The sequence below is a fragment of the Acipenser ruthenus genome, chromosome 10, assembly GCF_902713425.1.
Source record: "Acipenser ruthenus chromosome 10, fAciRut3.2 maternal haplotype, whole genome shotgun sequence".
NCBI lineage: Eukaryota > Metazoa > Chordata > Actinopteri > Acipenseriformes > Acipenseridae > Acipenser > Acipenser ruthenus.
Genome location: NC_081198.1, coordinates 42,071,863 through 42,086,288, shown reverse-complemented (window position 1 = coordinate 42,086,288; position 14,426 = coordinate 42,071,863). Strand labels below are relative to the sequence as shown.

Here is a 14,426-nt window from a genome sequence, read left to right as displayed (position 1 = left end):
CATGTCCTTGTCCACATGGACAGCGTTTCAGTATTTGCATATGTGAACCACCAGGGAGGGCTTCAGTCCCCGGGGTTACATCGCATAGCCTTTCGGCTGCTGATCTGGGCACCGAGACACTTCCTGTCCTTCCAGGCGGTACACTTGGGAATGCTTTGGGGAAGCCCAGGTTGACCTATTTGCCATGGCAGAGATGGCCCCCTGTGGTTCTCTCTCCGCAGCTGCGGAGGTCCACTAGGCGTAGACGCCCTAGCGCACGAATGGCCCAAAGCACTTTTGTACCCTTTCCCGCCTATACCGCTGCTCTCCGCCTTCCTCAAGAAGGTCAGGAGAGAAGAGGCGACAGTTCTCCTAGTGGCCCCCAGATGGCCCAGGAGAATCTGGTTTTTGAATCTCTGCCAGCTGCTGCGAGGCCAGCCCTGAAAGATCCCGCTGTGCAAGGATCTCCTCAGCCAAGCAAAAGGCACCCTCTGGCACCCAGAACCGGGCAGACTCCAGCTGTGGGTCTGGCCTCTAGAGCTCTCAGATGCCGTAGTGGGTACACTGCAGAATGCTAGGGCTTCTTCCACGAGAGTGTTGTACGCCTACAAGTGTAAATATTTTCTAAATTGGTACATGACCGGAGGACATGATCCTGTTTATTGCTCTATAGCAGTTATTTTACAGTTTCTGCAAGATCTGCTAGAGGCGGGTAAATCCCACTCTACATTGAAAGTGTACCTAGCAGCCATATCCCATCAACTCAGTATCCCCGGGCGCTCATATACTGACGAGCCGTTTTCAAAAGGGTGCTCGGCGGTTATGTCCTCCTATAAAGACTGAGGTCTCTGTGCAGTAACTATTTATTACACGGGAGGCGGGACCGAGGTCGTCAATCCACGGAGGACACTATCGGCAGCTTTGATATAAAATGGTCAGCAAATACCTGACAAGCATATCCCAAAAGTATTGCTTTGGCGGTCATCTTCTCTTTCAGGGAACCGGGGTTACATCAGTAACCTATCGTTTTTGCATGTTTCAATTTGCATATTTCTCTATAGTTATCCGAGGAAAGAGGGAGATATAAAAAGCGCCCGTGTCCTTGTTTATTCCTTTGATTCGTTTCTAACGTAAACTGTAATAAATAAAACAGACTTTCATTGGGCTTCATTTAACATTCACATTCATTGCGATATAGCAGTTGTTCTTACGTAAAATGTGTTCTATTTTATTTAGAAAATTCTATAAACTACATCAAATGGAAAAGAGAGTAGCCTAGACAAGCCTAAGGCTTGGTTGATGCTATTAAAGGGTTCCAGCTGGTGTCACTTCTCTCGGCGTTCCATTCTGAGCTATATTGACATTCGCGATATTAATGATTTTAAATGAATGATTTGTATATTATAATAAAGGGTATCAGACAATAACGAAGAGGCAATGCTTTATAATCACTATTATGTTTCCTTAATTTGTTGTTCTAAACAGTAATAAACCTTGTTTTTAGCCCCGTCATAGGTGTATGTATATATAAGGTGTATTGTGTATATATATAAGTTTAAGTAAAATATTAAAATCGCATATAAACATAAATGCATTTAGAAAGTGTTTAAAATAAGTACAAATGATTGAATATGTCGACAGATATTCCTCGTTTCTCTCTCATGCTAGAAAGCACAAACATTCATGCTATTTGTTTATTTTTGCATTTGCAAATTAAATGCACTGTTTCCGCAACACGGTGTATTGGACCACACACCTTTGTCTAAATAAGATTCGTCATACGATTCTGGTTAAGGATTTATATCAACATTTATTTTTAAAGTATGAATGATATTCGTGATTTTTTGGGGGGTGGGGGGTTATTGTCTGAGGCTGTCCCAGAGATGGGCGGAGACGGTGCAGGAACAGGCTTTGTAGCCCTTTATATGGAAAACATTTGAAATCTCCAATATGGCGACAGCTGCAGCTGTATCCACCTTACCGTGACAATCTGCAATGAGAAAGGTACCATTTCTGACAGCACACGTTCTACTAAGTGTAAGCGATCTTCTTTTTTTATTTTCATCTCTGTTGAGAATTATTGGTCTGTTTTTGAGACGAGTATTTCTAGGCTACTGTAGAGTGATAAATTTTAGGTCTTTATAAACCGGACAGTGTCAGCATTATTTTATTTTTTTCGTTTGGTAGATTTGTCTAGAATTCGCGACTCATGCTTATTTTAGCCCAGAATATATATTCTTTATAAATATTCTCAGAGGAGGAACAGCATGTTCCATATGTAGCACATATGCTTCTTTTATACAAACGATAAACACGAATATTCACAAGCAATACTTCAACAATTAGACAAAAAAATGCTCTGTGTATATGTATGCAATTAGTATAATACAATTATAATGTAGATTTTCTATATGATATGCTTTATTAAATTGTTTACCAAATTGATCATTAAATGTTATTTTAGGGCAGCATTGGACATGCAAATTGTGCAAAATGTATTTCAATGTACATATGTTTGTATTTGTGTATATAGTATATTTATCTCCAGGGTTAAGATTACTGTAATGCTATGTTACATTTTCTGCTTGGTCAATCCAAATCATAATAAACCAGAAATAGAAAGGATACATATTTTGTAAGTAAAGGGGGGACATTATTGTAAAATTCTAGTTTTAAGATGGGAGCTAGTCAGTTCAGAGTCATTTGCATCATTATAACGCCCTGTGTGATTAATATACTTTGACCTTTTACTTTTAGGCTTTTTCATGGTATAAATGATAAAGATGCCATTTGTGTGCATACAACCGTCAGCCACGCTGGGAGATTCAGGGAGAAATTTCTAGTCAAACCAGCTCTTGAACTAACGCATGGATAAACAAGACTGATTCACTTCCAGCACAAATTAGTATAGAATAATTGAATGTGTTGTTGTTTTCGAAAATTTCAGCTGCCCTTCAAAAATGGTTTGTGCGCATCTTTGAATAAGAAGAGTTTGATGTGATGTGGACAGTATACAGATATAACGGGCTCCAATATGTTCTCAATTATCTTCTTATGTTAGGTTTCCAATTAATATGATTTGTCCGTGTGTTGCAGCTGTGTACGTCATGATAAAGAACAAAAAGATCCTGACTGCAATGCTTTCAGGACCATGGATAGCTCCTACGTTCAGTGAAGGCTGACGGCACTAGTTTGTCTCCGTATATTAACATAAAGCCACAATGCTTTTCATTGACACATTGCATTGATCAGATTATTATTATTATTATTATTATTATTATTATTATTATTATTATTATTATTAATAATAATAATAATAATAATAATAATAATAATAATAATAATAATACCTTAATGATATAAACTCCTTAAAATGAATATTTGACTTACAGTATGAACTTCGTGGGACTACTGCTACTACTATGTGGCAATATAAACAGTGGGTGTCTTTGAATGTGTCAAGCAGTTGTGTTTACGAGTGAGCCAAATAAAAGGGTGTGGCTCATTCACACATATAAACCAATGTTGCCATTTCACTGGCGTATAGCAATACAGGCCTACAGCGATACTCATTGAAAAGCCTTCATATAATTCAACAGAATTAAAAAGCAACTCGGTTATAGAATTATGCAATTTGTCTGTGATGGGTTTCAATATTGTTCAGATGTAGAACAGTGCTTATCTTGCCATGCATCCATTATTTACAATCTTCAGATCAAAAGTTACAGAAGTTACGTAGAGGTGTCTTGGGTAAGTTTTCGTTTGTTTGTTTTTATTTGTTTGTTTGTTTGTTTGTTTTTTTCTTTATAGTAAAACGTGTGCCAGAAAATGAAAGCAAAGCTTCTAGAAACTCAATGAGATGAAAAAGGGTTGGTTGTTTTGTGCTGAAGAAGTCCACAAAGTCCCGCTTTCTCTGAATAATGGGCCAACACAAGTAGAGGTAGAATGATGTGATTGTGCTCCTGGGTTTTGGGAATAATTTGTTTTTGGTGTGTACCACTGTTGCTATCTTGAGGTCTTCTCACTGATCTCAAGGGTTTCAAAAGTTTATCAAGCACGTCAAACAAAGTTACACTTTGGCATTTCTTGTGTTTTGTTTTCCGTGAATTAAAAGTTGTATCTATGAGGACATTTCTGTATCTATGTGGACATTTCTCAGATTACAGCACTAGATGGTATACGTGTATTTCACTGCTCACTTGTGCTGTTCCCTGATAAACTGGGCTGTGACCAGAATAAAAGCACAACAATTCACTGTCACACCAGAGAACTGTTTATTATGGCACAAATGGAATTGTTTAAACTGTCAGCCACATTTATAATTACTATACATTCTTCAAGAAATCAAAGCCTGGGTCATGTTTTGCCTGGGGTTGTTTTTGTGAAGAGCCAGAAAATTGGAGTTATGAAGTAGGACAATAGCTAAAATGACAGCCCGCCCACATTTGTTTTCACGGTCTGAAAATATGGTGAGATTAATTGAAGACTTTTAATAATTGTTTGAATTCTACTTCATTTGGAGTATTTGGATTTTTCACTAAAACAAAAGCTAGACATCTTATCTCTACAAACTTTAGTTATGCATCGAAGACAAGCCAATATGTCTATATAGATACAATGTTTCAGAATGCAGCATTTTCTTTTATACTTTTGAAACATGCAAATCATTTAAGAAAACAAAGTCTTTCGAGGTCTGCTTTGAACAGCGAGCTGCAGCTGCTTTTGTATTTATAAGATAATGTATTTATTATTTTACTCAAATAAACTTTAGTAAAGTAAGGTTTATCTGGGAGTGGGTTTGGGCACTTTGGACAACACTCTTGATTGATATCAACATGTTTTTATCTAGCTTCTACAAAGTACAGTAAGCCAGACTTTTGTATAGAATCCTAACTTGACATCTCATGGAGAAGTTTCTTTAAGCTGCAATTGGCCAGGGTCAAAGTTAAATTTACTATCTACTGTGCCCTTTAATGCTTAATACCTGAGTCATCAATGCCATGCTTAACTTGGACAGAGATCATTTTCTACTTATTGCTAGTTAATCCTTTTGCATTTAAGATTGTATAGGTGAATATTACATTGATCTCTAGAAAATGAATTTCTTTTGCCAGAATTGTAAATGGAAGACAAAAACTTGTAGTAATGGATTGGCTTCACCACTTGGTCTTAGAGAACGGTTTGTAACAGGGTTGCCACATGATTCCACCCTGACACCCCATTAGCTTCATTCTAGGCTGGGAGTTACAATAAACTAATATTACACTTTAAATATGTCAAGCTTTTATTAATGAGGCATCTCATTTTTTCATATTTACAAATAATGCTCTAGTGACTGCAATGTCACCCAAGTCATATTTCACCAGTGGTGTCACTAGCACTTTTGGTCACCCCTAGGGTTGATTTACTGATCCTCTTGTCAATAATGTAACAAATATACAGTGAAAATAGGGACATTTTAAAATTGCATTAAGTACATTATTAAGATCTCCCTCTGTCTAGATAATTAAAATAAACACCACTTCCCCTCCAACACAGTTTATTATGTCAACTAACAGCGATTTGGGCTTTTTAAGGGTGAACTTTGGACCACACTACACTTTTCCAATAAGATTCTGTGACTAAGAAGCAGTAAGCTGTTATTCATGCCAGTGAACAAGGACTCATGCTGTACATTTTCAGTTTATTTTAAACAGCCTTAAAACGTGAGGGGTGTAGCAAAAAAAAAAAAAAATGTTAATAGTTAACCAAGGAAGCAGATTTCATGTGACATACATGTTATCTGAATGAGACTTCTCCTTTAACAAAACCAATATGTAACTAGTGCAGCTGCAATAATTATTGCAAAGAAAATGAACTTGTTTCTGGTACTGTTTGGTAAGACCCACTTTTCAAATGAGATTGATAAGGCAAAATAGTAAACTCAAAATGTCTGCTTAAGAGCCATGACATACCATAACTAGTTGAACTCAATGTTCACAGAACTCGGTAGACAATATAGCTGCATTCAGGTTGGGAAGAGACAGACAATAGTTTTAACACTTATAATTATCCTGTCACATTAAACAAAAATGCAACAATAACAGTGTATCCCACAGGGGTTCATCAAGGGTTCAAGGTGTTTTTTCCCCCCTGATACCCCCAACCAGTGACACCACTGTATCTCATACAATCATAATAGTTGTCTTACCTAAACTGTGTTGAATTTTATTCCAGCTAAAATGAACAACAGTTCAACCGCCTTCCTTTTTATGGTTTCAATTTTATCATCATTTCAATCTATCTAAAAATATATATATTTTTAAAATGTATCTATTTATTTGTATCCCACTGACCTAGGAATTGTATAAACTGTTATTTATTTTATTTATAAAATCATCTAATACAGACTTGCCTTTTATTGCAAACCTTGCATTCATCCCTTGCATGAATCACAAATAAATAGAATGTCATTCAAAACAATTACAGGCATGCTAATAGGTCATAAATATCCCACTAATGTAAGACGCATACTCAGAATAGAACAATAATGTAACGCTTGGTCACGTAAACACTTTTTTCGGAATATAGTACCTTCTATTGCCTGTCTCCGTGCATGTGAGACCTTTGCAATAGTCCATAAATGCAAGTAGTATACGAAATACTTCTATTAGCATATCAAGAATAAAAGAATATTAAACTCCAATTCTGTGAAATTATTCTTAAGTATTACAAATACTTTTCACTTGTGGCTAGTGATTAGATACAAAAGTTGTATTTTCAGTCACAGGGTTATGTTAAATTATTACGTTTCATACATTTATCTTGAATTGAGTCAGAAAATAAACTAGCAAAACATTAGTCATTTGACTGAGTTGAGATTTTGAGTTGACTTGAATAATAAAAGTGAGAAAAAGCAAAACTGTTTTCAGAGATTGGTCGCTGTAGTCAGGTAAAATTTGCCCTTTTTAATGCTGCTCAATGTAATATCTACAAAACAGTTAATACGCAGATAGTATTCTTGTTACTGGAGTAGTGGTAGTATTGCTGTTCAGAATACTCTTTCCAAATGCAGAGTTTATGTGATTTTTCATTTCCTTTAAATCTATACCATACCAGAATACTGCTGGGATTTGTGCATGGATGTGCATGTGCTCTGTGGCTCACTTGGGAGTCTTCTGAAACTGTGTCACCAAGAAAGACAACCCATGCTATAATGTGGAATAAATTGAAGTATATCACTTATGCTATCTGAATGCGTATCTGGAATAAAGCCAATGCTGGGTTTATATGACTTAAATTCATATCCTGCATAAACACTATTCCAAGTACAAGCAGAAGCATCCTTGCATGTAAAAAAAAAAAAAAAGAAAAAAACACTTGCTGATGTTGCCAGTATAATACACCTTAGTACAGGGCAGTGCATCTCAATATTTGAATCTAGCTGAGTGTAAAGAACTGCATCTACTGCATACTGTCATATTGTTGTTTTTCATAACCCTTGCAATGTCCTTGGCTTATTTGAATAGTTGTGCAATAGTTTTGACTAGGCATTACCATACAGTGCTTTACATTGCTTGCCTTTGCTGGCTTTCACTAGGCTTTTACAACACCTTGGTTCACAGACCTATGTGTTTGAAATTGTATAATGCAGTAAACTTTTATAACCTTGAATGAAAGAAGAAACAAATGAGAGTACATTTTGTATTAGATTTACAACAGTACAAAAGCAGTTTTTTTTGTTTGTTTATTGGGACAATTTTGAAAACGTTTTCCATTATTCACTAATTCAAAAGCAGTACATGCATTCTGCAATGCTACTACATGTCAACTTTACTTTGATTCGTCCAATTTCTTTATTTAACTGAACTTTAGCTACCAATGCAGTTTGCATCATCTAATTTTGCAATATATTTCCTAAAATGAAAAACAGATGCAGGTCAAGAAAATGCATGGACTGAAAATAATTTTCTGGAGCATTTTAAAGAGCAATATTCCCCCAAAAAAACACTTGGGTGGCTTTAGAACTGGCTTAAGTGTGTGTTGGTTTGTTAAAAAGCCATGCTTCTTGCTCTTTAAGTTGAGTAAACGATTTCTCCACAATGGATGGCATATTCAATTTCATTTGTCTTCGATAACTATTAAACAAGCAATAGTGCTGTATTTAGAAACACTTGATAATAGCCAAAGTCTACAATGATGCAGGCTTATTCTTAAATACCCTGTGACGGGTACACCCCACCCCTGTGTGTGTGTGTATTATTTTGTATTTGTTGGGTTATTATTTAAAACATTTTGTTTAATTTGTATAAAACACAATATTTTGTTATTATTGTTTACAGCCTGGATGGGGTTAAATGCCCCATCCAGATACAATCGTGAAAATGCATGGTCAACAGTGAGTGCTTACTGATAAACTGGCTGTTGACCACGCATGTGATAAAACCTGTGCTGAATGTGGTCGAGGGGTAAATTAGGTCATTGATAGCTAGTTGACTCCTTGACCGCAATATAAAAGACCTACAGCTTTGGCTGATCGGGGTGGGTTGTCCAGAGGAGGAAAGAGACAAGTAAGAACAGATACTGAAAGTAAACAATTTAAACCAGCACAATACTTTTCATTTAGTGTTCACTTTGTTTTGTGTTTTGTCTGATTGGTTTGGAGAGCCATTTTGTTTTGTAAAGTGTGTTGTTTTTGTTTAAATATTTTATTTAATAAAGAAATTAGTGCATTTGCATCTCGCCCCATAGTACTTGCCTTTTGTATATTCCATTAATTTCCTGGCCTGACGTCACCACAAAGCCAGCCTGTTCACATACCCCCAGCCCTTTAAGGCCTGTGGAATATTCATGTTTGGTTTCTTTCTGGAAATCTACTTGGAATATCACCAAAGATATACCAATAGGGTATGCAAAATTCCATGTTCTAGTCTATAGCTTCAGGTTGTTAATCCGCCCAAAAAAAAAAAAAAACATTATCTGATGAAGCGATTGTCTCATACTTTATAGTTTGAGAACAAAGGAATTAAATATGTCACATGGGCATTTAATTTTGTTGTTGGCCTGCAGTGTAGCATATGAGGTTCTCTAACTATCATGTCTTGTCTGTTTTTAGCACTTTCTTATGCAGGAGGCTAACTGTTAACTTTGAAGGCGCAGGATGAAAAGATGGCTCAACGGCTTGTACCGCCAGGACCTGAAAGCTTCCGCCTGTTTTGCCGGGAATCTCTTGATGCCATTGAAAAGCGCATTGCAGAGGAGAAAGCAAAGAAACCAAAAGGGGACCGTCGTGACAATGACGATGAAAATGGCCCAAAGCCAAATAGTGACTTGGAAGCTGGGAAATCACTGCCATTTATTTATGGCGACACACCTAAAGGAATGGTATCAGAACCCTTGGAAGATCTGGATCCATATTACATGAATGAAAAAGTGAGTGTACATAAGCAGCACTGGAAGAATGGTTACCATACATACAAGAATGCTTGGAATGAAAGCTGGGACCCATGCAAAGTGGCCCTGCCCTTTACAACTCTTTAATACAGTATATTGTTGGCTATGTAGTTTTATATATTTAGTAATAACAGTTCAACAGCATGAGGTTGCTTTATGTAACCATATTAAACATTTCTGTCTCTCTTTAGTATTATAGTATTGTCTATATACTGGTACTACAGGTACCCTAATTGCTTACACTATATTTTGCCAGTACTATACTGTATATACAATCAGATATGCTAATTGTCATAAAGTACAATTGAAATGTCAGTATAATTAACAGTGTTTACTGAATATACAGCAGCCAAAAGATTTGATTCCATACAATCTGTTAAATTATAATAGACCGCAACCTGGTGATTGCATATGAGAAACTTGACAACTTTTTATATTTATAACTTTAAAGTCTGTTTCAAAGTTGTTTTCAAAATGCCCACTCTAGTGCACTGATAGTGTAAGGATTATTAACCACATTATCAAACAGGTAACACAGAAATAATGATCCATGGTGTGGCAGAGAACAGAAAAAAACATATTGTGCTTGTCAATAATGATGGGTTGTCACAGAACATATACCTTACCTTGTTCTCAAAGAGAAAACAAATGTAAAATAAATTATACAAGTGCATATGGAATTGGAGTGAGCAGTAACTATGGTTTAAATGTTTGTGACTGGCTTTGCTAACTTTATACCACCCTTTTCTTTTCTCTTTCAGACCTTTATAGTATTGAACAGAGGGAAGACAATCTTCCGATTTAATGCCACACCTGCCTTGTACATCTTAAGTCCCTTTAATCCTCTTAGAAAAGTAGCGATTAAGATATTGGTACATTCATATCCTTTGCAGATTGAAGTTACTCTTAAGAAAAAAAAAAGGTTTTTGCCTTATTCTGTTCTTCACTTCCTTGTAAATTAACATGAATGGAAAGGGCCTTTACAATTTAGCCACTGTGCAATAATGGGGGCTCCTTTCTCTTATTTATAAAGTCAATTTAAACTCTATTGATACAGTACAGGCGCTACAAAAGTGTTCGAAAAAGCTTTTCAAGCACGGGGTGCTTCGTCTTGGGACAACTGCATACAAGAATCTCCTCCAGTGGACAACCACGAAGGGGAACAAAAAAACAGCAACTCCCGTTAAAATCAAGTCCATATCTCAATAAAAACAATAGTCTTTATTTCATCTCTTTAAAATTTCACAGTAAACATAGCTAACACGTTTCAACCCACAGGTCTTTTTCAGAGCATAGAAAAGAAATGCCTTTGGCAGGCATATCCGAAAAGTATTTGTTGGTGGTCGTCTTCTCTTTCAGGGAACCAGGGTTACGGTAAGTAACCTAACATTTTGACCCATAGGTCTTCTTCAGAACATAGAAAAGAAAGGCGAGTATATCACCCTTAAATAGTCTTCATTCATTTCAGGTGAACAAAAGGAAGCATTAAGCATATCACATTTCAATTAAACACACAGGTAGGTCACAGCACTCATCACTGAACAAATAACACATTATTTTAACAACAGCAGCCATGCAAACATACAATCACAAAGTTAATGAAATAATTAAATATGATCCCTAATAATATATGCAATCTAGCATAACATTAAACCTCTTTTGCATTGAACCCGCAAAAGCGAGATATGCAACCTCGCAAGGTTTGGTGGTTGCCTTCTCTTTCAGGGAACCAGGGTTACGGTAAGTAACCTAACGTTCCCTTTCAATTCGAAGATGACCATCAACCAATACTTTTGGGAAAGTATGCCGGAGCCGTCACGAGGGAGTGTGAGCGGACAGCATACGAGGGACGCCTCGCTACCACCAACTAGTATTGGTGGTGTGCACATACAACCTCAAGGACCCTTGTGCCTAATGAAGGATTAGAGAGATTTACCACATTAAGTCGGTAGAACCTGGTGAATGTATGAGGCACCATGAAAGAGAGCCCATGACATAGCCACACCTCTGGTAGCATGCGCGGCTACCCTCCCAGGTGGAGGTAGGCTGGCATTATTGTACGCAGTCGATACACAATCCAGTGGGACAGTCGCTGGTTCGAGAGGGCTTGACCCAGGGTCCTTTCACCATAGCAAACGAAGAGCTGGTCAGACTGACACAACGGTTTCGTCCTATTCACATAACCTCTCAATGCCCTCACTGGGCAGAGGGAATTCAGTTTCCTATCCTTCTCTGAATCAAAGGGAAGGGGATGGAAGGCCTCTAGTTCCACTGATTGGTTCCAGTGGAAAGCCGTAATCACCTTAGGTAGGAATGCAGGGTTTGTGCACGATGTTTCCATTTTCCCAAACGAGCCTGTTTCCATTTTCCCAAATGTGCATACAGAAACTGTGCACAGACAGAGCCTGTAGATCACTGACCTGCTTAGCGGAGGTGATAGCCAATAAAAAGGCTGTCTTCATAGAGAGATATTTCAGCTCTATGGAATGTATAGGCTCAAATGGGGCCTTAGTGAGAGCCTCCAATGCCACGTCCAGACTCCACTCGGGGAGGAAGTCCTTTCTAGGGGTACACAGCCGCTGATCACCCTAAATGGGCATCCGGGGCCCTCAGGAATACCGAGTCTATGGGGACATGGCATGCAGATATAGCTGTCAGGTGCACTTTCAGCATAGAGGAGGACCTGCCCGCCTCTAGCAAATCAGAAACTGTAAAATAATTGCTATGGGACAGTAGATAGGGTCAGGACCTCTGGCCATACACCACTTTTGAAAATACCTCCACTTGTAAGCATATAGTGCTCTTCTGGAGGAAGCCTTAGCATTCTGCAGTGTACTAACGACCGCATCTGAGAGCCCTAAGGTGGACAGATGGTCCCGTTCAGGGTCCAGACCCACAGTTGGAGTCTGCCCGGTTCTGGTTTCCAGAGGTTGCCTTGCGCCTGACTGAGGAGATCCTTGCGCAATGGGATCTCCCAGGGCTGGTCCTGCAGCAGCTGGCAAAGGTTCAAAAACCAGGTTCTCCTGGGCCATCTGGGGGCCACCAGGAGAACTGTCACTTTTTCTCTCCTGACCTTCTTGAGGAAGGCAGAGAGCAGCGGTATTGTTGGGAAAGCATACAAAAGCTCTTTGGGACATTCGTTGGCTAGTGTACTGCTCGGACTGGGTCCCAGTGGAGGAATCACGCTTTTTTTTTTTTTAAACTGCAAGGCAGTAAAAGAAAAAAAAACACATATATGCACACAACAGCAAAGCTGTGACGGTAAATAGAACAAACACCATGGCAAGACGGCGGGCAGAGACAATCCAGCCGAATCAACTCAAGAGCGTGGCGCAGCAGAGCCAGGGCCCGGTGGAGGATCACACGTCTCCTTTTCCTTTCTTTCTTTTTTTCACTTTTTTTGCTGCAATAGCAGAGGAAAAAACACAAAACACTAAGCGTTGTAAGGTTAGAAAAGCAGACGACAATCGCAAAGTGATGTAGGCTGTTGATAAGAAAAAGATTAAACGTAGCGCAGTTGTGTAGTGTTTAGAATGCAGGGGAACTCCAGAAAACTCTAGAGAGAGATTCAGTTTCACACAGGCTTTATCACAGCAACTGGACAAGGGTGAAACTGGAGCAGCGTGTATCCTACAGCAGAGTGGAGCACCGTCTACCAAGAGCACCGAGCCCCGTGCCGCACGCACTGAGTACCGAAGCACCGTGCTGCACCGAGTACCAAGCACTGAGGCGCTATGCATGCCGAGGCACCGAACCACCGTGCACACCGAGCACAGTGTGCACGGAGTGCACCGAGCACCGTGCGCACCATGGCACCGATGTACCAAGGGCAGAGCATGCACGGAGGTACTGAAGCACCGGGGGGCAGCTAATGCAGCAGTGCCTACCCAGCCATGTGTAGTCAGCCACCTGGCATACACCAGGGGAGACACACAGGCTGAAGCTGCGGCAGGCGCGTGTGCATCGAGCACTGTGCGCAACAAGGCACCAAAGTACCGAGGGCTGAGCGTGCACAGAGGTACCAAAGCACAGAGGGGCGGCTAATGCAGCAGTGCCTACCCAACCATCAACCAAAAGTATTGGTTGATGGTCATCTTCGAATTGAAAGGGAACGTGTTAGCTATGTTTACTTTGAAATTTTAAAGATATGAAATAAAGACTATTGAATTAATTGAGAATTCTATGTGGATATGGACTTGATTTTAATGGGAGCTGCTGTCTTTTTTCACCATCGTGGTTGTCCAATGGAGGAGATTCTTATATACATATGTATTGTATATACATGTATTGTGTGTGTGTATATATATATATATATATATATATATATATATATATATATATATATATATATATATATATATATATATATATATATATATACACAGTACATGCTATTTATTTATTTTAATTAATATGTATTGCTTTGCTGTTTGTTTTTCCTTAACTAAACATCACAATGTTCAGCATGCTTATCATGTTAACTATCATGACCAACTGTACGTTTATGACCTTGAGCAACCCTCCTGATTGGACAAAGAATGTAGAGTAAGTACAATCCTCGATTCTTTCTTCTTTATTACATTTCAGTAATATTTAGGACATCGTTATCAAGTTAAGTGGGATATTATACTGTATTCATGTACAGGAAATGTTACACCTATACTACTGTAGACAGGGAGAATGAGAAACTTAGGTGCAATGTCTGGTAATGTATTTGAAGTTCAAGGAATCTGTGCAGGACAGGGGATCCTTTTTTTCTTAGTACCTAGTGTACGAATATATGTGCTCTTTAGCATCATGTATTATGAAGTTAAAACTGTCCAACAGCAGGTGGTACAGGACTAAGTAATGGAATAGCGTAACAGTGAATCTAATATAATATGTATATCCTATAAAGCGGTGCTTATTACCATTACATTTTTTAACAGGTACACATTCACTGGAATTTACACATTTGAATCACTTCTAAAAATTCTTGCAAGGGGCTTCTGTATAGGTAAATTTACATTCCTTCG

The 14,426-nt window shown here is 38.4% G+C and overlaps 1 protein-coding gene across 3 annotated transcripts in view; it reads left to right on the top strand.

Moving 5' to 3' along the window:
- Nucleotides 1-1,856: 1,856 nt before the first annotated feature.
- Nucleotides 1,857-14,426, top strand: part of LOC117403248 (sodium channel protein type 2 subunit alpha-like) — a 45,006-nt gene continuing 32,436 nt past the window's right edge. For 2 of the 3 annotated variants that reach the window (XM_059032288.1, XM_059032289.1), the window contains exons 1-5: nucleotides 1,900-2,016; nucleotides 9,074-9,390; nucleotides 10,173-10,292; nucleotides 13,868-13,956; nucleotides 14,340-14,426. The exon at nucleotides 14,340-14,426 is cut by the window's right edge and continues 42 nt beyond it. In XM_059032288.1, the coding sequence (XP_058888271.1) occupies nucleotides 9,127-9,390; nucleotides 10,173-10,292; nucleotides 13,868-13,956; nucleotides 14,340-14,426 (560 nt within the window). In that variant the 5' untranslated portion in view covers nucleotides 1,900-2,016; nucleotides 9,074-9,126. Of the gene's footprint in view, nucleotides 2,017-9,073; nucleotides 9,391-10,172; nucleotides 10,293-13,867; nucleotides 13,957-14,339 lie in introns of all 3 variants that reach the window. The other variant, XM_059032290.1, reaches the window with a different exon arrangement.